This window comes from Diabrotica virgifera, chromosome 8 (genome assembly GCF_917563875.1).
Source record: "Diabrotica virgifera virgifera chromosome 8, PGI_DIABVI_V3a".
NCBI lineage: Eukaryota > Metazoa > Arthropoda > Insecta > Coleoptera > Chrysomelidae > Diabrotica > Diabrotica virgifera.
The window spans coordinates 142,202,465-142,228,947 of NC_065450.1; the positions used below are offsets into that span (position 1 = coordinate 142,202,465).

Consider the following 26,483-nt stretch of genomic DNA (forward strand, 5'->3'; position numbering starts at 1 on the left):
AGTGACCTTACCAGTATAAAAAATAAGCCATTTCGGCTACATGTTAAAAGATTTAAGTATTTACACTTAAAATATTTACTAATCACCATTTGAATTTCCCGCCAAATGGTGATTAGTAGTTACTCCGATCGCAAGTGGCGCTAATTAACCAAATTTGTACATTGAGTTGCCTATCTATCCGTATATACATAGGCAACCGAAAATAAGAATGCAGCACCAATGTGAGCAATTGTAGAACTATAAATATTGACATTGGTCATTGGAGTTTTGCATGAGTTTTGTATTTGTTGAATGTTGAAATAATTTTCAATAAGTTTTTAATAGTAATAAGCCGATTTGAATTGCGTTTCGAAGTTTCAATTGCACTAGCCCAAAAGTTTTTTCTTAAGAAACCAGTTGGTTTAAACCAAGGTTTCAAGCATGTGGTTTAAGCCTGCCAACCTTGAACATAACCTTGATAGAGCTCTGTAGCAGAATCGATAGTGTTAGTATTCATATTAAGCTGGCCACTCACGATACTGCGGCGTGGTTCAATTTTGTCGAATTCGACTAATTGACAAAATTTTGATCGTGTATGACCGTGCATCCAACAAAATCGTCAATTTTACTACAGAGAAACTGGTTTCTATACTGCAGTACTGCACAGTTGATATCATCGACGATTTTGTCGAACGACACCGCAGTATCGTGAGCGACCGGCTTAATTAGGTTTTATTATTAGGGATTCATGAACGACGTCCAATAAAATTGGTTTCATTTTTCTGCTTTTTCTAAAGTAACATGTTCGCCCCTTTTGTGCGCTTTATTGTTCCATTAAGATTTTTTTTTCATTGGCTGTAACAATGATTGATGTAACCATTCAGTATATTTCTTGTGATACATATAATGATACGAGACATATGAACATTTCCACTTCCACTATGTAACCCAAAAATTGCTGCACAACTTTTTAGGCTATGTTTTAATATTTTGTAATGAAAAGTGAATTTCAATTCGCTATTTGAAGAAATATCTATAAGCCTATTTGAAAACAATACGATTGAAGATTATCAAATTACTTTTAAGATGTAAATATTTTTATACAAACACACAAACTCAAAGCAAGATGGAAGAAGAATGTCATTATCTTTAGTTACTCCTATGCTCACCAGGTAGCGTACGGACATTATTTTATCTATGGATCTGTTTAGTCGAAGACATAATTACAACATCATTTGACATAATATAACAGCTAGAGATGACCGCTTTGTCGTATCTAGTGCTTTGAGACACCGAACGGTCGCGGCAGTTTCCCTCGAAATTATCTGCAAGATGTATTAAATGTAAACGTAAGTGTAAGTAGTTCATGTTTGTAGAATTCATTTTTATTCGTGCATGCATATTTTTGAAGGTTTGTGAGGATTTGAAATATGTCTAACATTGAACCCTAAGAGTAAGTCCCTGGATATACAGGAGTACATAATTTTGACGTACTAAATTTAATAAACCATTCATAAAAAAAGAACTCTTTAATTTCAATACCCTACCTTTTGCAAAATAATCTAAATCGAGTAAAACTAAAATGAAATCTAGTTAAGAGTTTATAAAACAGCTAATAAATCATCCATTCTTAAATTTTATGGCAGTCCCTTATAAAAAACGTATTTAAACATTTCTAAAAAGCGGTTCATACAATAATTTGCCAATATACCAAATACACGTTAATCAACGTAAAAGTAACAATCACAAAAATAGCCATAAGTAGACATATTTTATTTGGTTCGGCGTAAACTATTCTTATTTAAACAAACATCTGTGGTTTAAATCCATACTCCTCTATCGTCTCATCATAATTCATACACTTCCCGACCATTAGTCCTTGACGAAATTCTTTTACTTTGATTATCCCTACCTCGCTGTGGACTGCAGTACATGTTATAACCTGGTATAATGTGGACTCGCACATCTCCAGAAGGTCTGATTCCTTCTGGACGCTGCCTTCTTGAAAACGTTACTGTGGTTTTACAACAACAATATTGGAACAGGTTGATGTAAGCTCCCCTGAAATGTTGATTTGATATGCCGTAGAGAATACTGTTGACACAAGATTTGCTGATAGCAAACCATGCTAGATTGTAGAAAAGACTATCTGGTATTTTTCGTACCGTACTAATGGCTAAGACTACTCCGAATGGAAGCCAAAATATTATAAAGACCACAAAACTGTATATGTTGGAATGCATCAGCATGTTGTCCCAATTAAAAGTAATTGGGGCCTTAAAGTTTGGTCGAGATTTAAACCTAAAACATATAAAAATGCGTTTATTTAATTACTATTATTAAGGGATAAATATACAAGGTGCATGGGCGAAAAAGAAACAGGCATTATCAGGAACTGCGGCATTTTTGTCGACGGGGCTTTTGGGGAAATAATATACTTAAAACAACATGGGAAGTCATAGATTCTCACCCACCTGAGAGAAACCTATTCCGGCTCCAGTCAGTCAACCTGGGAGCACACTGGAGCGTTCCAGCTCCAGTTTCTCTTTATTACATCTGGACCTACAAGAGATACAGTTTGGCACCATCCTGGTGCTCATTTTCCGGAATGCAGCAGCAACCTTTTAGGAGTCGTTTGGGTTTTTTTGGGAACAATTAGTTTGTGATTTGAGTAACTATTGCGTTTTATATCTCAGACATTTGGTTGATGTACTATGATTATTAATCATTTTCTTTAAGATTTAGCTTACTTCTTTTATAAACATATGGAAATTGGTATATTCAGTTCCCAAACTGTTGTATCTACGGTAAGTTCTTGTGCACAAGGAATAAGCCCAGAAAATTAGGTTTTTATACTTTATTATTGGTTTGATATTTATTTTGTAATATTAATTGCTTGTTTCCCAGACATTTCGTTGTTTATTCGGTTTACTTCAATTGTTCGGTTAATTCAGGTCGTTGTATAGGTATTTATCTTAACTTCAATTTCTTTCATTCATTTGTATATTTAACTCTGCTTAACTCATTTTCTTGTATTTTCTTTAGTCAGGCTTGTGCCTGCTGATTTATACATATTTCATATTTGTCGGTTTTTAATTTAGTTGTACGTAGCAAGCGTACTATAATCATTTGGTAAAAGTCTCATGTGAGCTGTACCCTATATACCTATAAGTTAGAGGTATATAATTTTGTAACATACATAACAGGACTGTTGTTATATTATATATCATGTTTAACGATAACTTTTGTCATGTTAAAGTCACTTAATAATTTAATTTGGTTTATCTCAGAGAGTGTCAAACATCTATAAGTTATTTTTAATAAATATTTATTTATTTCGTATATCATTTATTATTGTTTGCTTATATTTATATTTACTGAGTTAATATATTTGACAGCAGTGTGCGATAAATGGGAAAATGATCGACTATCATTTTCTTGGCGCCCATGATTTGTTAGTGTTATTTAATTTGTTCTTCTTCATCAATTACTCTTCTTTATGTAATTTCAGTACATGATTCTTATTGTAGTATTTACCTTTTCTAGTCATCATCACTATCTACTTTGATCTACTATTCTTTGACGGGCATGCAAAATTGGCCGTCTCCATCCTTGAGTGTCAAGTAATCGTTCTCTTGCATCTCTTGCTAGCCAACTCCATTCAGTTTGCTTAGGTATATTCATATACCTATTATTTATTTATCACTCCATTCATCTTATCATTTTCCCCCTACACAATATTACAGCAAAGTAGTATTTTATTACTTCAGCCTCTCCAATGAGAAGCTATTTTCTTTTATTTTCATTTTTGTTCCCATTTAGTTGCACATTAGTTTCTATATTTTCCTTACTACTGTTGGAGTTTAGCATCCTCTTTACTTTCACTCCAACAGAAGTTTTCTTTTTTGTTACAGAAAAAACACAGCTACGAGTCAATTTTTGATTAAAGGAGGACAAATTTTTCTGGTATTTTCGATTGTGTTACTTTGTTTGACCCCTAGACCAGGGTAAGAATCACCTCAACATTTTTTAATTGCAATGAGGACCAAGCAAGATATTCTCATAATCCTCATAATGCTTCTATTGCGTTTTCATCCGGGCACCCTGTATGTATACTCTTTGTTAAAAATAAATGAATTAGTGCGACGATACTTATATTTTACTTATACTTTAGAAAAATGTAATAAAGATAAATAAATTTTAAATAAGCATGGTTAATCCACATATAATAATAATAATGAAATGACTAAATACCCTAGGTGGGGATGAGCCGCTAAAAAGCTATCTAGAGCCATCTTTTTTGGGGGGATCAGACCCAGTCTGCTACTCTATACTCGATACTGTTGGCTATGCTTCTCCATTTCTTTCTGTCCCCTGTCTTTCCCTGCGAGTCTCTAATTCCTTCCTTATGTAATCATCCGTTACTTCCTTTAACCATTTTACTCTAGGTCTTCCGCGTCTTCTTCTAACTCCGGGTTCACATTGTAAAATTGAACGGATAGTTGTTGCGCTACCTGCTCTCCATATATGCCCCTACCATCTAACTTTGTGCTGTTTAATTTTTTTAATTATATCTTCATCTTTCAGCTCTTGTTTTATTTCGTTGTTAGTCCTAATCCTGTATTATGTTTCAGACAATCTAACAGGTCCTAGTATAGCTCTCATCACTTTTCTCTCCAATATTCTCAAGTCCTCCTCCTCTCTTTTTTGCATATTGAGTGTTTCCGCAGCATACCATAATATAGGCCTAATTATTGTATTATAAATGATAATTTTGGACTTCTTCGTAATTATTTTGCTCTTGAGGATTTTTTTGTTTGAATGGAAAGCCCTGTTAGCTGTAATAATCTTCTCTTCGATTTCAGCTCTTTTATCTCCTATTTTGGAAATCGTTATCCCAAGGTATTTAAATTTTTCTACTTCTTCAAACTTATTTGTGCAGATTGTGATGACACCTCTTTTCGGTTTACTTCCAAATCTCATTATTTTTGTATTTTCTTCATTTAGCTTTAATCCTGTTTTTTCTCCTTGTTTTAGTATTTCATTCAGCATGTTTTACATTATTGCTGTTGTTTCTGTGATTAGTACTATGTCATCCGCGTATGCAATAACTTGACCACCGCCCGTCCTTAGACTTCCTTTATTTATTTTTCTCATAGTATGTTCTAATAATAAGTTAAATAAAGTAGTTGATAACGCATCCCCTTGTATTAACCCTTAAACGCCCAAGGGTGGGTAAAAAATGTTCACCTAATGCGTATTCCTTTGTAACATATTTATTACGTGTTTCAAAATTTTTTAAAAATTATTTATTGTTAAAAACACAACCCCTTATCAAATGTTAAGTTAGTTCTACCGATATTTTTGAAAATAAAAGTAATATCTTAAGTCAAATATGTGTGGGCACAAAATGTCCACCCTCGGTGAAACTTATTACTATAGGTTTCTATATAATTTCTCGTTATCAGGAATATAATATACATAATTATCGAGGTAAAAATACATAATCGACATAATTATCCGCCACACTGAGCAGACTGAAAGGGAGAATGGGGGAAAATCGACAAATCCAAATTACTGGCTTTTAATGATATTTTAATTTTGATGTACATCGTAATTTTGTTGTGAGGTTTGTACATGGTTTATGTCAATATCTTGAAAGGTGCTGTGTTTACTAAGCATAAAATTCTCAAGTTTAATCCATTTTACACATTTGTAACAACTCTCAATAAATATGTTAGTCATTTTCGAGGTGGACATTTTTTACCCACCCTTGGGCATATATGGAACCTACAAAAGGTTGGGCGTTTAACGGATAATCCTTTATTTACAATTATTTCTTCCGTTTCGTCTTTTTGTGTTCTTATACTGACCGTAGTTCTCTTCATAATAATCATTGTAATAAGTCTTATAAGTTTTCCGGGTATCACCAGGTTTTTTAGTATCACTATAAGCTGTTGTTTTTTTATTGAGTCAAATGCCTGTTGAAAATCGATAAACAGCATTTCCAGATCTATTTTGTATTCATTTGCTTTTTCCATTATTTGCTTAATTGTGTGAATGGCGTCTATAGTCGATCTTCCTTGAGTGAATCCACACTTATATTGCCCGACTTTTATCTTGTAGCTTTGGTAATCGTTTATTATCGATGTTAACATTTTATAGGCTGTGTTGAGTAGCGTGATCCCTCGGTAGTTTCTGCATGTTTGTTGGTCTCCTTTACACCTTTCTTATATATTACAATTATCTGCCTATTTTCCCATTCCTACGGTATTTTTCATCCTTCCATATTTTCTTAATTAGTAAATATAGTCTCTCATTCAGTTAGTCCCCTCCGTATTTTATCAGTTCAAAATTGATCCTATCATTGCCTGAGGTTTTACCATTGCGGCTTTGTTCGTCTGTCTCATCCTTTCTGTTTTTCATATTTCCTTCTTCTTCAGCTTCATTTATTTCCTGATTCTCCGTTTCTTTCTCTCTTAACAGCTCCCTGAAGTGTTCCAGCCAAACTTGTTTATATTGCTAATCTTCCAGTATTATTACTTCTTCTTTGTTCCTTATTCCGTTTATTTTTCCTTGGTTATGTATTGTTATTTTCCTTAATTTTGTTGATGAAGTTTTTCGTATTTCTTTTCTTTCCTTCTTGTTCAGTCTCTCTCATTTTGTTGTCTACCCATTGTCGTTTGCTTTTTCTTATTATTTTCTTAGCGTTTTTTTAGATTTTATATTTCACTTTATCTTCTATTTTGTTTGTTCCAATCCATTTAGCTCTGGCCTGTATTTTTCTTGTTGTTATTTCTTTGCATACCTCATTATACCATTCGGTTTTCTTTTTACTATGTATTACTCCCACGTTTTCTTCTGCTGCAATATTTATACTTTTTTAATAATACTCGATTCATTTTCTATATCTCTCTCTTCTTTTTTGTCTATCAGTTGTAATTTTCGGAACTAATAGAACCAAAACACATAGAAAAGGATACATGGATTGACTATCTAAAACAGCTCTATGCAGAGGAAGAACAGCTGATGCCAGAACCGGAAACACCATAAATTACCACAAATTAAGATGTTACTCTAAGTACACAGGAAGTACGAAAAACACTCGAAAAGCTGAAGAACAGAAAAGCTGAAGCTTGTGGAGCAGCAATGACAGAACAATTAACAACATTAATTAACAAAATCATAAAATACAATAAAATATCGGATGAATGTAGAACGAGCGAACTTATTCTACTATTCAAAAAAGGAGATAAAAAGCAGCCAGAAAACTACAGAGGTATCAACTTGTTAAACACTGGCCTAAAACTTACAACTAAAATTTTGCAAGACCTAATGAATCGGAGGATAAGTTTAGCAGATGAACAACAGGGTTTTCGTACTGGAAGATCGTGTACAGATGCAATATTCGTCATAAAGCAAATTACTGGGAAATCACTAGAGTATAATAGACCAGCATTTCTATGTCTGATTGACTTGAAGAAAGCATTTGACAGAGTAAGACTCAAAGATGTAATCCATCTTCTGTATAATAGAGAAATCCCTCTATTATACAAATATTGTATCATAAAAACTATTGAAAATATTTACCAAAACAACAAAATGGAAGTCAGAAAAGATGGACATTTTACAGAACCTATAGATATAGGTATTTAGGTATAGAATAAGACAAGAAGACTCATTGAGTCCTATGCTCTTCAATTTAATCATGGATGAAATCATCAAAAACGTCAACAAAGGAAGAGAATACAGAATGGGAAACAAAGAAGTAAAAATACTCTGCTACGCAGACGACACAATATTGATAGCCCGACAATTTCATCTCAGAAAATCAAACAATAGTAATCAGTAAAGAACCAATCATATGTAAAACAGAAATTGATGGTATCAGTGTTGAACAAGTAATGGAAATAAAATACCTTGAAATTGCATTGTCAAGTTACGGAGACCTGGACAAAGAAGTGAGAAATTAGCTTCTACTCTAGGCATGCCAATCTTTCATTTATTGGTTTGAATTCTAAAATCTTTTCTCTTAGTTCGGTTGAGACCATAAAGCCCACTCCATGTTGTCCTTGTTTTTCCTGTCCTGGGTATAGTAATGTGAAATACTGTTTATCTATTCTCCCATGACTTTTCCAACGTGTTTTTTTAATTGTTGTAATCCCTATATTATACCTTTTCAGCTCTCTTCCAATTTCCTGCATTTTTCCTCTTTCCCTATTTTTATTCCTATTTTCTGATTTTTCATTATAGCTTCTTCTCTCTTTTCTTTTTCGTTGTTTTGTTTTTACTTCTGCTTTATTTTTAGTCTCATCCACATATTAAGTCATATCCTTTTTTTTGCGTTGTCAATTCCGTTATTTCCTGTCCATTATTTCCCTGATTGTTACTGTCCGCTAATAGTCCATCCTCTAGTTTTTTGATACTGTTCCAGTATTTGTTGCTGTTCTCGATATCGTATTTATTTCACTTTCCTTTTTTCCCATCTCAGGAGACCTTTCGCTATATATGTTCTTCCTCCTTTTGATCTTGCATTATATTCCTTATCGCCATCTATTACAACTTGTTGCTCCCCTTGTTTATAGCCTAAGCTCTTTGTTGTATGAATTTTATTATTTTTTATGTACAATTTGTTGTACTATATTTGCCTTATATCCTTTTTCTCTCGCTTCTTTCATCTGTTTTCGTAATATGCATTTGGAATTCTCTGAATTTGGATTTCATTGGGGTAGTCTTCATCTATGAATATGTTAGTTTCCCTTAATTTATGAGTTGCCTTGATTGCCAATCTGTTAGCTCTATTAGCATCGGTTTGGTTTTGTTTCCGTTTTCTTTCCAATTCTTCTAATTTCACTATTATCATGTTTTTCATCAAGTTCGATGGCCTAGGCCAAACTAGCTTATTCTGATATAAAGACGCACACTTCAGGCCAAACTAGTTTATCCTGAAGTGTATGTTTTTATATCAGGATAAACTAGTTTAGTCTAGTCTAAACCAATTTAATCTAGTCGAATGTAATTGATTACAGATTGGTTGCTGATTTAAACGTAAGTTTAGAAGACACTATTAAGAGTTGTAATACTTTCAAGTATTTAGGGTAAATGATAAACCGAGATGGTACTTGTATGAAAGATATAGGAATGAAAATAGTACGGGGAAAAGAATCCACGAAAGCACTCCATGGAGTGATATGGAAAAACACTCTAACTAAAGAAAACAAAAAAGGATTTTTTAGGGCATAGTGCTGAATATTACCCTACAAGAGCGGAAGAATGGCCAGTGACAACAATAATACGAAATAAAATACTTACGAACAGTTGAATTGGAGTTTATGAGAAGGTGTTTACAAATTACCAGGTAGAATAGAATGAGAAAAGAGGAAATATGAAACAGAATAGAAGCAGAATGGTCAATTACAAAAAAGTTGTGGTAGTAAAAGTAGAGCCCTGAAATTTATTTATTTATTTATTTATTTATTTATTTATTTATTAACCATACAGACTAAATGTCTCATTACATGGCTAAAAAAAATATACATTTACAATTCTATAGTTTTAAATAGATGACTTTCTGAGTTATATAAAAATTATACAAATTATCTCATTATCACTTCCAGCATTGTAGAGGCTTGAATATTTTTTACATAGAGGTGTTTAAAATTTGACTTAGTATCAATTTATAAAACTTTGTCCGATTCAAGGACCAATCTACATCAATTAAACTGTTAAAATTGTTTAATAACTTAAGTGCATTGGCAAGGGGAGATCTTGTTGCAACAAGATTGTGAGGTATATTGAACATTAATGAAGATCGTGTCCGACGAGGAGCAATATTGAATGGAATGAGTGAAAGTAAATATGGGCTGTTAATCTTATTGTTAATTATATTGTATATAAACATAATTACCATTAAGTCCCTTCTTTGTCCTAGAGACAATATTTTAAACTCGTTTCTTAAGTGAGCCAACCTAACAGAATTATAATCAGGGCATTTTTTGTGTTTTTTAAAATACAAATACCGAAGAACTTTATTTTGTACCTTTTCTAATTCTTTAAGCGTTGACATATACTCACAAAACCATATTACGCTTGCAAATTCCAATTTAGGTCGCACTAAAGTAAAATAGAGAAATTTTATTGTATTAATATTTGTAAATGCCATTGTCTGTCTTCTAATAAATCCAAACAATTTGTTTGCTGCTGAGATCGACTGATTTATATGTTTCCCAAACGAAAAAACTTGATTGTATGTTACTCCCAAGTCTTTTACTTCAGTAACCCTAGCCAATCTCTCACCTCCCATCTCATAATCAAAAATAACTGGTTCCTGTAACCGAGTTATCGTCATAACTTTGCATTTATTAATATTAAACTCTAACTTATTAACTATACTCCATTCGTAAATACTATCAATGTCTCTCTGTAACTTAATATAATCACGTACTGACTGAATAATTTTGTACATTTTTAAATCATCTGCAAATAAAAGACACTCAGTATATTTACAAACAGAAGGAAGGTCGTTAATGAATATAATAAAGAGAAGAGGTCCTAAATTTGAACCCTGAGGAACTCCGGAATTGGCGTAAAACTTTCCTGATACATTACCTTTGTGTCGAACTATAAAACGTCTGTTTTCCAGATAACTTTTGATGAGTTCAATAAAATTATTAGACAAGCCATAAGTACTTAACTTTTTTAGTAACACATTATGATTAACGCGGTCAAAAGCTTTTCTAAAATCCGTGTATATCGTATCAAGTTGCAATTTAGTGCTTAATGTGTCAGCAACCTGATCTGCAAAAATAAATAAATTTGTATTTACTGACTTGTTTAGCACAAAACCGTGCTGTTGAGACATTACGTACTTTTCTATATATGAATATAACTTGTTATGTATAATTTGTTCAAAAAGTTTGGCGGGAGCACACATTATTGCTACAGGTCTGTAGTTTTCAATGTTTTGTAATGTTCCAGATTTATGTATTGGTGTAGTAACTGCAGTTTTCCAAATTGTAGGAAAGACTTTAGAATTAACTATGCTATTAAAAATATGTACCATCGGTTCAATCAACCACTCACTACAACCTTTTAATATATAAGGTGGAATACCGTCAGTACCCGCAGCTTTCTTTGGCTTTAATTTTTTTACAGCTTCTTTAAAATCATTGTAATCTATTGATTCAATTGCGAAAAAATCATTATGCAAGTAAGAACTATTACCAAAATCTAAATTATAAGTCGCTTTATCTGAGTTGTATGTAGATGCAAAAAACTTAGCAAATACTTCAGCTGTATTTTCACCATCAACATTCTGACCTAAGTAAACAAAATTTCCAGCATGAGTACAATTGGATTTTTTGTTTTTAATATAGTTCCAAAAATAATTTATATTACCCTCCACATTTTGTTGCACTTCTTTTAAATATTTATTCTCTTCTATTTTTATTAAGTATTTTAATGCACGTCTGCTTTCCTTGTATTTTTCTAAATAGTAATTTGAGATGTTCTGTAATTTTCTGAATTTATTTTTATTTTTAATTAAATCTTTTATTTCTTGTGTATACCAACTAGGAAATAATTTGGAATTATTGAATGTTTTAAATTTTGGTACACAATTCTGTATAATTTTATTCCATATTTCATAAAAAGTTTCTAAAGCTAAGTCTACATTTGTTTCATTTTTTACTGCGTCCCAATTTGTATTTCGGACATTATTAACCAAAAGTTCAAAATTTGCTTTTTTATAATTATATTCATTGGACAAATTTACTTCAAATTTTTGCTTATTACTTTTATTGTAGACTATATTAAAATTAAGAGTAGGGTGATAATGATCTTCCTTCACAAATGGCGTTAAGTCTTGTGTTACTACATATTTTGATGAATGATTTTCAGAGCATATTATCAAGTCAAGTGTTTTACCTTGAAAATTTGTAATATTATTAAAAAGCTTAAATGAATTAAAATCTAAAAATGGTACGGGTATGTACAAAGAATGCCGGATCACAGGTGGCCGAAAAGATTACTGGACTGGGACCCGCGGGGAGGAAGACGGAGAGGAAGACCTGCTGTGAGATGGAAAACTCACATAGGAAATGCTATGGTAGATAGAGACTTCACAGATGGCGACTGGGAGAGTAGAGTGCTATGAAAGACGAAAACAGCAAACTCATAATGAGAAAAAGCCAAGAAGAAGAAAGTAATTCAGCGAACTAGTACGGCTTAATATAAATAATAAATTGAATAGAATACTTTGTTCTTGGAAAAATAATCATTTTAAAACCTTTTTATATACTTGGGTTGGTTGGTGTCACGGACTCCGCAAATTTTGTAATCCATTTTAAAAATAGTTCTAGGCTATCTAGACACCTGAAATTTTCAGGATAGCTTAGAACTAGCTAACAATGCAATATTTTACTGCTATTATACAGGGTGATTAGTAATTAGTGGGGTGAAGCTCCGTAGATCCGTTATAGTAATGTATAGCCATAAAACTTTGTAGCGAACTTTGAGCTTCACATTACAAAATTAGTTAGAATGTTACAGGGTGTTCGATAACATAGTGGCAGACCAAACTTATGTTTTTTTTTATAGAACACCCTGTATTTTATTTTATATTCGAAATCTTCGTAACTTTTCGATTACAAAAATATAAATGTTTGGTATGTGATACGGGGTATTTACAAAGTTATAACCAAGTTTATATGAAAATCGTAACAAGTTTAACTACCTGTATCAATAAAAGCAAGCACAAGGTCAATGGTTTGTTGACGTCATATTTTTTTATTTATTGTCAAAATTTTCGTAAATGGTTGTTGTGTAAATTTATTTATATTGAATACAGGGTGAGTCAGAACGCAAGTACATTATTTTCTCAGTAATTTTAAATAGAACACCCTGTATTTTATATCATTATCGAAAAGTACCATTACAATACTATAATTTTTGTATAAAATTCCCTATGTGTAAATTTATTAGTTTTCGAGATATTTTCATTTTTCAGAGCAAAATTATTAATAATTACGGGTTTAAATCTTTCCAAATTTTAAGTAAGCCATGACTGAATAATTGTCTAAAACTTACAATTTACGATTACTGATTATCAATATGTAATCAAAGTTGGCTACAATTTTTGTTATTAACTTTTATTACTATCTATTACTTATAACGGATCTACAAAGCTTTACCCCACTGACCAATCACACTGTATGGATAAATCGATTTTTTTTAATTTCAATCTATTTTAAAAATGTGACTAATGCAATGATATTGTACGTTAATAAATCGATATCTACAAATTGATGGTGCCTCAGTGACATTAGACTGCAGATCGAGAGGTCCCCAGTTGGAACCCGGCTGTTGCGTATCTTTTTTTAATTGTTTTAATAAATAATTAAAAAAAGACTAAGTTTTCACTCTAATGGCATATAAAACAACATAATGCTATTCTACATCCCATCAGAATGAATACAATGGGAACTTTCTCTGGTTACACCTCCGAGGCTTCTACAATTTGCAAGCCATACGGATGCTGAGACTAAGGAAGATGAGGGAATCAGGGAGAGCAGCATATATGCCTCCTGATGAGAGACTAATAAGTTTCGAAACCGGTAGAGGTGTTTGCTGCACTCTCTGATCTGATTGGACTAGAATATGGTTCGGCTGTATTTTCGTTTTGCAACGAAATTGAAAATGGTTATTCATTTTTGATTTACATTTACTCTGATTGGAGTACGAAGGGAATTATTCTCGTTGGAACTTTACCGCGCTGAGCAGATGGGACGTGAATTGCAAATTGTAGAATTCCCTCATCTTCCTTAGTCTCAGCATCCGTATGGCTTGCAAATTGTAGAAGCCTCGGAGGTGTAACCAGAGAAGGTTCCCATTGTTTTCATTCTGGTGGGATGTAGAATAGCATTATGATGTTTTATATGCCATTAGAGTGAAAACTAGAGACAAACTAGTTTGGCCTGAAGTGCGTGTATTTATATCAGGATACACTAGTTTGGCCTAGGATTAACTGGTTTGGCCTACGCGCGATAGGACAAACTAGTTTGGCCTAGGCCATACTAGTTTATCCTAACGCGCTTAAGAGAAACTAATTTGTCCTAGGCCAAACTAGTTTGTCCTGAAATCGGTTTTGGCCGTTAACATATACATTGAGAAATAAGCGAATCAGAATATGAATACGCAATTTTTTCAGAAAGCGGCTTACAAGGAAGAGATACGTTGTAGGTAAATGATAAGTAGAAAAAGGATTATATTTTATACTTGAGTAAGTAGGTGTTATACGTTACAATTCCATGTAAATGATAAATATAAAAAAAAGATTGTGTTTTTTGCTTTCACATTATTATTTTCAATTCTCGATTGCATTCGAGTGTAAAAAATTATAGTAGCATAAAGTACAACGCCGCTCGAATTATATCGAGTGTGCAAAGTCTGGCCAGTTTAGCACACTCGAGTTAACTCGAGTGTCCACGTTAAGGGGTTAATTTTGACTCTGGTCATGCTGGTCAGTTAAAAAAATCAAATATTTATTATAGACAATCAGATAGAAAACAAAGGAGGCTTATAAAGAACGGGAGATAACAACATCAGGGAGAAAAGCTGGATGGTACTATCAGGAACAAAAATGTGATAACTTGGAATCAAATGTCTGCGAACTTTTAATTTAAAGCATTGTTTAATTAGTAAATAGATAGTTTAAAATTAAAATTCTATTTTAAATAATTAAAACACCTTGTTTAACCTTCCGCTACCGGAGGGGGTGCAGATTGTACCCCAAATTCGATTTTTCATGAATAATTTTTAAAAATGTTGGAATTTTGTTTAACTCTTCTAGTTACTTCTTCATTGGGATGTGTAAAAGCATATCCAACCATTTGTTTTCAATTTGACATATTTTTACCTATGAAAAGTGCAGCACTGTGCTTGGGGTACAAGTTGTACCCCCTCCGTCAACCGCGGTACAGTTCATTGTGGTCGACGCCACTGACTAAGCCAGACGTTTTGCGCACGGCACCAAACCTGTTGTTTGCAATAACACACAAATCAGTTCTGTGGATGACTTAGTGCTAACATACCGTTTTAGTTTATCCATTTGTGATTACACGATTTACCGATATGTCGAAAAAAAATAAAGTTAGACCTTCGGAAAGAACAGGATCGTGAAACTGCAGTGCAGTGGTTAGAGGAAAGTGATGATGATTACCTTTCTGAAAGAGATAGTTTATCGGATGATTCAGAATTAGATGATAATTTAGAAGTAGCGGAATATGAGCCTGAAATTCTGCAGGTAATTTTTATTTTTGTTTTATGTACCATATTTCTATCTTGAGTTTATTATATTTTAGCCATCTGAGAGCGACAGTAATAATTCTGATAAACCAGTTTTGGGGGCAGTAGATTCCACATTTATTTCCAAGAATGGTACAGTTTGGAAAAATCGTCTTTTACGAAAAACTAGATGTCGCACAAAAGACTTGCTCGAAAAACCAGGGCTTACAGAAAAAAATGTCGCTAAAATTAGTGATTGCTTCAAATTATTTGTAGATGAGAAAATTGTAGAGATCATCGTCAAATGTACAAACCAGAAAGCGGAGAAATACATTCAGGATTGGAATGGGAAAAATCCTAATAAAACAAGAACCTGGTTGCCCACTGATTCAGTGGAAATTTATGCGGTCTTGGGACTCTTGATTACGGCGGGTGCGCTAAAAGCCAATAGGGAACCAGTGCACTTTTTGTGGTGTCGAAACCCTTTGTACAGTCGATCTATTTTTCCGGCTGCCATGTCACGCGACCGATATCTAGATATAATTTCACTTATGCGATTCGATGATTTGAACATTAGAGAAGAACGTAGAACTTCTGACAAACTAGCAGCTTTTAGGGAAGTGTTTACAAAGTTTGTAGAACACTGTAAAGAAAGTTTTAAGTGCCACTCTCATCTAACTGTTGATGAACAACTTGTAAGTTTTAGAGGTAAGTGTCCATTTAGAGTCTACATGAAATCAAAACCAGCCAAGTATGGCATCAAAATATGGGCTCTAGTTGATGCAACAATCACCTATGCTGCTAACCTTCAGATTTATACTGGAAAAGATGGTAACAAACCAGAAAAAGACCAGGGCAAAAGAGTAGTACTTGATTTGGTCTCATTTCTAAAAACTGGTTATGGCATCACTACTGATAATTTCTTCACCAGTGTTCCCTTGGCAAAACAACTCCTAGATCGACAAATAACATTATGTGGAACACTTCGAAAAAACAAGCAGGATATCCCTCCAGTCCTACTACCCAATATTTCTAGACAAGAAAAGTCCTACTTACTTACTTACTAGCCAACGCCCACCCTTGGCATGTTAGCCATTTGGCGGCGCGCTGACCAGTATAGACGAGCCTTTTCTCGTAGGCGATCTTCATCCTCCTCGGGTGGGTCTGTTATCAGGGCTGGGCACTCTGGGAGGTGAGCAGCATCCATCTGGGGCTGATTACATAGTGGACAGTTGTCATTTTCACGGACGCCGATGCGATGTAGATGGGAGGCCAGGTAGTCATGCCCCGTAGTTGTTCTGAACGCGGCTACACTGATGGGTCTCGGCAAGTTGTGAGGGATTGGTGACTCTATTAGGTGAGCCCAAGATTTTCCAGCGCCGGCTTGTATTTGCTGGTCTTTTATCTTCGCTTTGATTCCTCTTTTAATGGTGGACTTTGCTGATGTGTACGATTGGAAGCTAGGGGGCTGTGGAAGAGTAGTGCCTTCTTTTGCAAGTTCATCCGCCGCTTCATTCCCTTCAACACCGACATGACTAGGGATCCATTGTAAAGTAATCAGCCACCCTTTTTCCAGCAAGTTCGATAGTTGGACGCGGCAAGATATTGTTTGGGCACAGTCGGTATATCGATTTGTCGACAGGCCGAGGATTGCGGCTTGGCAGTCGATGAAGAAGGCAACTTTTTGGGGGTGTTGGAGATTCTCGAGACTTTTAGCGGCTTCGTGTATAGCAGCAATTTCGCCATCATAGTTGGTGAGAGGGGCACCCACAGCTATGGGGCCTTTGGAGAACGTTGAGACATATCCTGCTCCTGTTCTTCCCGAGTCCGGCATCGAGGAGCCATCGCAGTAGATGTGGAGCCACTCATGCGCTGGGTAATTGGTGTGTATCGTCTCTAGGGCGGCTTTCCTTAGGACAATGTCTGACGATAAGTGCTTCGGGTCGTTATGGTTTTCAAGACGCAATTCTGTGTTTGGTAGACAGCGGGCGAGTGTAGTTTGCGCTGGGAAGGGGGCGGCTTTCGACAGGTCAATGTGGTATTTTTCCATGATTTGATTTGCTACTGTAAGCGGAGTGGTTTGTGTTTTAAGACGTGAGGCTGCTTGTCTATATTCGTCCCATTTTTGTGGAAGTATTCGTCTTTGCCTTTCCCAGAAGGTTAACGCGTGTTGCTCTCAGCAGCATTGTATTGGTTCAATACCGGTCTGGGCTTCCATTGATGTAATCGGTGTTGATTTTGGAGCACCGGTGATGACGCGAAGGGCAGTGTTCTGGGCGACTTCAAGCTTGGAGGTGGTGTTTGTACTCGCAGTTATTGTAGCTTCACTCCCATATTCTAGTATCGGCCGGACATAGGTTTTGTATGTTGCTACCAAGACATCTTGCGTAGCGCCCCATTTTGTTGCTGTGAGACGTTTGAGCAGTCGACATCTCTTTGTGGCTTTCTCTGCAATGTCCTCGATTTGAGGTTTCCACGTCATTTTCTTATCTATGTACACCCCCAGGTATTTTGTTACATCCTCTCTTTCCAGGTCGACTCCTTTGTATGTCAGCTTGACAGCAGTCTGCTTTGTTGAAAGGGTAAGTACTTGATATACGGTTTTGGTTGTACTGACAGTTAGGCAGTTTTTATCCGCCCATTTTTCTAGATTTTTGAGAGCCTGGTTCATTACTCCCTCGAGCGCTTTCAGACTGCTACTTGATGCCCATATTAGGAGGTCATCGGCATACAGGAGGGCATCAACACCAGGTGTCTTTCTAATCATTGCGAGCACATCGTTTATCATTAGGTTGAACAATTGACAGCTGATGACTGAAGAAAAGTCCTCAGTTTTTGCCTTCACTGAGTAAATAACACTGGCGTCTTACGGTTCTAAAAAGAATAAGGCAGTAATTTTATTGAGTACAGAACATAACGACGATAAAATTAGCGGAGAAGAGACGGACTATAAGCCAGACATAATCTTGCATTACAATTCTACAAAAGGTGCCGTAGATACTATGGATAAGATGGTAAATGAATATTCTTGTAAAAGAGCCTCTAAGAGATGGCCATTTGTTTTGTTTCAAAATCTTCTAGACATTGCAGGTCTGAATGCATACGTACTGTGGACGACAAAGGATTCCATTCGTGCGTATGAAGCTTCTCACAGACGCGTCTAGACGCAGAGAATTTTTACTAAACCTGGGTCAAGAACTTATAAAGCCCCATGTCGATAGGCGACTACAAAGTCCACAAAAATTCCATAAGCGAATTATAAACGCGATGTACGAATTATGCCCACCGCCACCAAGGGAGAATCGCGAAAACGACGCCACCATCTTGAAATCCTCAGGGCGATGTTTACTTTTTCCACGCAAGAAGGACCGCAAAAGCAGAAAAACGTGCAATTCTTGTAAATTCTTTGTTTGTGCTGAACATAAAATAACCACAACAATTCAAACAATAATATGTACAAAATGTAAAGCTAATCAAAAAAACGATAATTAATTTTTTCAAGACACCATATATTTTTTTATTGTTACTTATATTCAATAAAAAATACTTGCATTTGTTTTAATTATGTTTTAACTAAAATTATTGCATTATGTTAATATTTAATCTATAAAAATGCATGGGGTACATAATGTACCCCCTCCGTCAACTACAAAACAACTTGACCCTTCGGTAGCGAAAGGTTAAATATTATTATCTACTTACTTTCTTACTTGATACCCCGCTCGGATATACGAAAACAACGTTATCGTTACAGGAATAAATACCATTACTACGCTAATTGTAGCCTGATAAGGAATTAGTCCAGGATACTTCCTTCTGCAGTAATCAAAGGACACATCTTTGATAAACTGTATTCCAGAAATAGCGGCACATAATATCCAGAAAAAGGCGAGGATGGCTGTAATCTTTCTTCTGGTCAATTTTTCGTATGAGTTGTTTGAGAAACATAGCCGGTAGTAGTTTTCAGTTGCAATTGCAGCTAGTGAGAGGACGGTGACTAAGAAGCAGAGAGTAGCTAGGAACCATTGGAATCGGCACACAGATAGATTGTCCCGAAGTCCAGCTAAAATTACTATTGCAGATGCTGGCACCACCAGTCCAGATACAAGTAGATCGGCTAAGGCTACGTTGACAATGAAGGTGTTACCTAAAAAAAAGTATTGAACATAGTATGTGACAGAAAAAGAAATAATGTTTCATCTTTTATTCGCTATACCGCGGAAAACTTGCCTTTGGGGTATATAAGTGTGATGCAAAGTAAAATAAAGTTATATATTGAACCTCCAGCTAGCGCATCATACTTAAAATTTAGTTTTTTTCAGAAATTAAGACATTTTTCAATTATTTTTACAATCTCTAGCCATTAATATTTAAACGTGCTATAGTGAAAACTGTTTAGTTAATAGTTTAAAAAATAGGACATAAATTTGAAACAGACAATATCTTTTAATTTGCGGTAGCGCAAAATACTAAAAAATTGTTAAAATTCACCTATTAGCACCTTAAAAGTAGGTGTGGCCTATTATGTTGTGTTGGGTGTTAATAGCACAATCCATTTTTTCTTCTTTTACTTTATACCGCATTTAATTTGAATATAATTATTATAGTGTGTTTAAAGTTATAAAGGATATAAATAAAACAACTTATAATTTTAATAACATGTTTAATTGAAACAAAAAGAAACCAAGTTGTAGCAAAACAATGTCAACAAATTAAATGAAATTTTGACGTTAGGAAGAGTCTTTTACTCATTATTTCTGAGTGGGTACGTTAAAGCTGAGCTTGCTGTCAAACTTTGGCATCGAAGCTCTGGATGCTACGGCAGATCATATGAAACCATCTCGTTCCTAACCACTAGGAGGACTAGTTAATCGCAATCTTTTGAGCAAAGATGAATAGTATCTTCTAGACATAAGTTGTGCGAGAAAGTCAGGCAACTGCCCTGTGGACTTATCTGTTTGAGAACCGGGTCCACTTTCCCACTCTCGATGGTTGACTACAGTTAAGAGAGTTTTGAGACTGTATGTAAGTGTGGAAACGTCTTCAGTTGAACATAAATTGTTAGTATCCTTTTTTCTTAAATCATACATGCCTGTATGGTTCAAAATAAAGTACAGCAAGTACATAACAGATGGACCTGAACACGCTTTTGAAGCTATCAAATCAACCAGATTTCTACCAGAGAATTTGATTAAAGTAGTTGACCTGTAAAATCGAAAGAAATGCATTTCTTCCCACCCAGAAAATTTGCTACTGAGGATGATAGTGGATGAAAGGAAGCACATAAGAGAATTAGGATTCCAAAGAATAATCAAAACAAGGATGTTAGCTACAGAAACAGAAACAATTAGGGTTTTTCGACCTCCAAAAATCACCTTTCATGCGACTGACTCTACTGAATTATTTGATTGGAACACCACTGAAATTACACCACCATCACTGTTACGGAGAGTCTCTGATGACAAAGTTTGGGCTAAAATCACTGCTGGTAAAACACCAGAGGATTGGAACTTTGGAAAATTTCCATGTCATACTCAAGCCGTGGAACGCTGCGTCAAGTTAGTGACTGAAGCATCTAAAAAAGTTGTCGGTGCTAAGTAATGAGATGCTTTCATAAGATCTGCCGTAGCATCCAGAGCTTCGATGCTAAAGTTTGACAGCAAGCGCAGCTTCAACGTGCCCACTCAGAAATAGTGAGTAAAAGACTCTTTCTAAAGCCAAAATTTCATTTAATTTGTTGACATTGTTTGGCTATAATTTGGTTTCTTTTTTGTTTCAGTTAAACATGTTATTAAAATTATAAGTTGTTTTATTTATATCCTTTATAACTTTAAACACACTATAATAATTCTATTCCAATTAAATGGAGTGTAAAGTAAAGGAACAAAACATGGATTGTTCTAATAACACCCAACACAACATACTAGAACGCACCTTCTTTTAAGGTGCTAATATGTGAATTTTAACAATTTTTGAGTATTTTGCGCCACCGCAAATTAAAAGATATTGTCTGTTTCAAATTTATTTCCTATTTTTTAACCTATTAACTAAACAGTTTTCACTATAGCACGTCCAAATATTATTGGTTAAAGATTGTAAAAATTATTGAAAAATGTCTTGATTTCTGAAAAAAACTAAATTTTAAGTACGATGCGCTAGCTGGGGGTTCAATATATAACTTTATTTTACTTTGCATTTTACTTATATATCCCAAAGGCAAGTTTTCCGCGGTATAGCGATTAAAAAATGAAACATTATTGTTTTTCGACCCACCCTAATATACATTCTATAAAAATTACTGTCCGCTATTCTTTAACTTGAATATCTGAGTGAAGTCAATAGAAAAAGCGTACCATCTCGTAGGCATAGGAATTTTTACTGCGTCATGGGTTGTTATTAACATTTAATCAAAAAAGCGACAATGTTTCATTCATATCAATATTGTGAAAAAACTACGTACTATAGATGAAAATATCCAACAGACGACTGTCTTGAACATACTTGCCATTTAAAATGAGATTTTCTGAATTAAAAAACGTTTATAAACAAGAAAGTTATTGCAAATAAAACTCGAAGGTAAGCATTTTTCAATTGTTTATAATTATTCGAATAGACCATAAAAATATTTAAAACATATTTCATAATATGATTTTATATAGTTATTATACTCAATTTGAAAAGGTGCCACCCTCTGTAATTTAATCCCTATAGAAAATCAAAAAATATGCAAAAACACGTCAAATATATTTGTGAGAGGGACATTTTGTAAACCAGTTTTCAACTAAATTACATCACCCCTTTAGCGGGGGCGGACACAACTCCCAAAATCTTTTTTGGAAAGGAGGGTTGAGTGATACCTCATTTTAAAGATCGTTCAACTATCATTTCAAAAATACCACATGCACTATATTTTTTCAGTAAGTACTTTTCTAAAAATCAACTAAAACCGTACGGGATACCATTTGAGCTTGCATGCTAAGCTGCTTAAAATTTTATTTTTCTAATATGGGGAATTTATTACAATTAAACGGCCAAAATCAAAATAGAAGACCAGTTGACTGATAAAATTGCAATAGAACGAGGAGTACGACAGGGCTGTATTTTATCTCCACTACTATTCAATATCTACACTGAATGGGTATTTAAGGAAGCTTTAGACGGTTGTGCGAAGGGAGTATTAATAAATGGTAAATGGTTGAATAACATTAGATATGCAGATGACACCATAGTTTTTTCAGATAATCTGAATGATTTACAGATATTAACAAATCGTATAACAGAAATCAGCAACAGATACGGACTAGCTCTAAACATAAAGAAAACCAAATTTATGACAATTAGTAAAAAACCAATACTAAACGCTAAACTTATAATCAACCAACAGAATATCGAAAGAGTTCAGCAATATACATATCTGGGCACGAATTTAAATAGCCAATGGGACCACTCGACAGAAAAAATTAAACAGCGAATAATAAAAGCGACAGCAGCATACGTTAGAATGAGACCCATTTTCAACAGACGAGACATACCATTAAAAACAAAATACCGTCTGTTGAAATGCTACATATTCACAGTTCTGCTCTACGGAATGGAAGCGTGGACTCTAACTGTTGCATCTATAAATCGGCTCGAAGCTTTCGAAATGTGGTGTTATAGGCGCATATTACGTATATCCTGGGTTAACCGAATTACTAATGTGGAAGTCCTGCGTAGAATGGACAAAGAGTGTGAAATTCTCATAATAATCAAAACAAAAAAAATAGAATATCTAGGACATCTAATGAGAAATTAAGAACGTTACGGCCTTCTCCAACTGATTCTCCAAGGAAAGGTAAATGGTAAAAGAGGACCGGGAAGAAGACGCATTTCCTGGCTCCAAAATTTACGAAAGTGGTATAACAGGACTACCACTGAACTCTTCCGCGCTGCGGTAAACAAAGTCAAGATAGCCATGATGATCGCCAACATCCGGAACTGATAGAAACTTTAAGAATAGAGGGGGGTCAATAGTAGTGTAAATTTAAAATCGCGTCTGAATTCCGCTGTTGCGTTAGCCGCCATCTTGATTTTAAAAGAGAACTATTTTTACTCAATATCTTTGCAATTTTAAACTTTTAGACAAAAAGTGCGAGGACTGAGTTTCGTCGAAAGGTTGAAAATGGTGGAGATATTGGACAAACACCGCCATCTTGGTTTTCCTTTAAAATCAAGATGGCGGCTAATGACATCTTGATTTTATGAAAAAAATTTGAAATGAAAAAATTTACACTACTATTGACCCCCCTAAATATTAGGAAAATAAAATTTTGGGCAGCTCGGCATGCAAGGTCAAATTCTATCCCGATTGGACTATACGGTTTTACTTAATTTTTCAAAAGTACTGAAAAAAAACACATTGTATGTGGTATATTTAAAAAGGTAATTAAATTATCTTTAAAATGGCGTACATATCACTCAACCCCCCTTTCCATTAAAGATTTTGGAGGTTCTGTCCGCCCCCCTTGAGGGTTGATGTAATTTAGTTGAAAGATGGTATACAAAATGTCCCCCTCACAAATAAATTTTACGTGTTTATGAGTATATTTTCTATAGGGACCAAATTATAGAGGGTGGCACCTTTTCAAATTGACACATTGTACCTATATGCAAAAAATGAGCCCGATCGGTAGAACGATCCATAGATCCGGAGATTTTTGTTCTTTTTTTAACACAGCGCCATTTTGTATACACATTAAGAGCTGAAATTTAGGCAGTTTGTCAAAGAGGTTTTAGTTTTTCACTAGAACCTACTTATTTATGATATCAACAAATGAAGAATTTCTTTTTTATTTTAAACCAATTTATTCTTTCGCTTAAGCAGGTTCATGTGGTAAACTTTAGGTAAACTTTTTACTGTAATATTGAAGAATCATAAATATTCTTTCGATTAAAACAATATCAAGTTCAGACGTTCATCCAATTTATATATTCCGAAATGCAACGGTATATAAATTTGTTTATGGATACTTTAAACTGACTTCTGGAAAATGGAAAATCTACACTAAAATGCAATTTTTTTTTTCGTTTTTGGATCTAATTTTCACAATCCAATAAGTACTCATGACGCTTTAGTAACTGCAAATTTAGAATCCAATGCTCCCCTACTATTATCAGTCGTTCATCTTTTATCATCAAAATTGAAGTTTTTCAGGTTTATTTACCCCTAATCAAACCATTTAGTTTGAACAAAAAACATTCCGATATTTCCAATTCCCACTCAGGAAATTGTTTTTCTGTCTCTGCCATTTTTCGTTTGTTTTTGTTTCAGAAAGAGAACACAGTTTTATTATGTTAAATCAACTGAAATTCGTTTAAATCGTGTGGTTTTAAAGCGATTTAGGCCTTAATACTTGAATTAAAACGGTAAGTATTAAATTACTTTTAATTAAATATGAAGTGGTTACAGAAGAATTAGGCGAACGTGAGAGCATATAACTTAGACATTATTAGTACATTCTTTCACGGTTTTTGCTGTAAATTTTAAAGAACCGCTTGAACTAACATGAAATTTTGCAAAAGCAACAGGTCAAAGAAAGAAAGTGATATTGTGCCGATGTGTGCTTTTGCCCTGGGGGTGAGTTTCACCCCATCTCGAGGGTGAAAAGGAATTTGTCCAAAATAAGTCTGGAAATGGATAAACTGACTAATTCTAAGAAACTTTTGTTCTATAAAGTTTTTTCACAAAGTCAATACTTTTCGAGTTATTTGCGAGTGAACATGTTAATTTTTCAACAAAATAACCACGTTTTTAGACGGTTTTTCGCAAATAATTCAAAAATTAAGTATTTTATCGGAAAAAATGTTATAAGTAAAAATTTAGCCTATAAAAAAGTAAAAAAAAATGGTGTATGCACGATGTCTGTACACCTAGCAGAACCAGAGTTATAGCTATAGCTAATGAAAAATAGGTTCATGTTCACCTCAAATAGAGTATTTCAACGTGAAATATACAAAAACTAAAGCACTTTTTGGGGAAAACTCATTACAACTTTTTTAAAGTGTGTAAAAAAGCTTTATTTCTGTTTTTATAAAAAAAAGTTTCTAGCATCAAATGTAGACAAGTTACGCTCAAAATAAAGTTGGTCCCTTTTGTTTTGGCAAAAAAAATCGTAACGATCACCACCTAATTAGCAACTTAAATGAAATTAATCGTTACCGCTTCACAAGTTCATTTACTTATGTTTTGTTTATATGATCTGTAAGTTTTATTAATTGAAAGTGTTTATATTTGAAAACAATTGGTTTTAAAGTAAACTTTTTAAAAAATTTAATTTTGAAAAAAATGATTGTTTCCAAAATAACTTAAAAATTTTTGGAGATAACAAAAATCTTAAACAATAAAAAAAGTCGACTTAGCTTTTTTAAATCTTTTGTATTTTTTTGTTTTTCTGTAAGACAAAAATTGGTTAAGATTTGGTGTTTCTAAATTTGCATACATTCGTGATTGGTGAATCGTTCAAGCCATTTTAACTACACTAACCCTTTCAGAAATAAGAATTTTGAACCGATGAAATTTACACATCATATTCTTTTTCTCATGATCATCTTTCAGTGCGTCACAGTTTATCGATTTCTCTCTAACGCATTAAATTGTATGTGACAGAAAAAAAGGCACGTCTTTGAATACTTTGGTAATTATTCTAGTTCGGTGATTATTCTAGTTGTCGATAGATGGCGCCATAATCAAAAAAGAATTATTTATTAAATAAAATAATAATATTATCAATATAATCTGTACAATTTATAAGACTATACAAATGAAAGAAAATACCATTTTATAAATGCAATATACACAATTGATTTGGTTTTATTCCAAATTGAAAATAAAATTTGACAACTGTCAGATTTAACAAAAATGTCACGGACTCACGGTTATTAGACTTTATTACGGTTGTCTTGTCCGACGGTGGTGGGGAGACTTATATTTTTGACTTTACGTCACAAGAGTTTACATTCCCATATTTTTAAATGATTTTCGATCATTGAATGTGTGTTATTGTGTATATATGTGTATTATTTGTGTTATTATGAAATAATTAGACAAATAGTACACATTTTATCTTATACCGGGTGGTGAATCGTAAAAAGGGCCATAGAAAACTCAATGTAAAATTCTGAATTGTTGAATTCCTGCTTTCCTAATTATTTTACATCAAAAGTCATGAGAGAATACTTGTAGA

The 26,483-nt window shown here is 34.0% G+C and overlaps 1 protein-coding gene across 1 annotated transcript in view; it reads right to left on the minus strand.

Moving 5' to 3' along the window:
- Window positions 1-1,667: 1,667 nt before the first annotated feature.
- Window positions 1,668-26,483, minus strand: part of LOC114342353 (melatonin receptor type 1B-like) — a 48,511-nt gene continuing 23,695 nt past the window's right edge. The window contains exons 2-3 of the mRNA XM_050658486.1: window positions 18,964-19,408; window positions 1,668-2,280 (exon numbers count right to left, since the gene is read on the minus strand). Of these exons, the coding sequence (XP_050514443.1) occupies window positions 1,827-2,280; window positions 18,964-19,408 (899 nt within the window). The 3' untranslated portion in view covers window positions 1,668-1,826. The remainder of the gene's footprint in view (window positions 2,281-18,963; window positions 19,409-26,483) is intronic.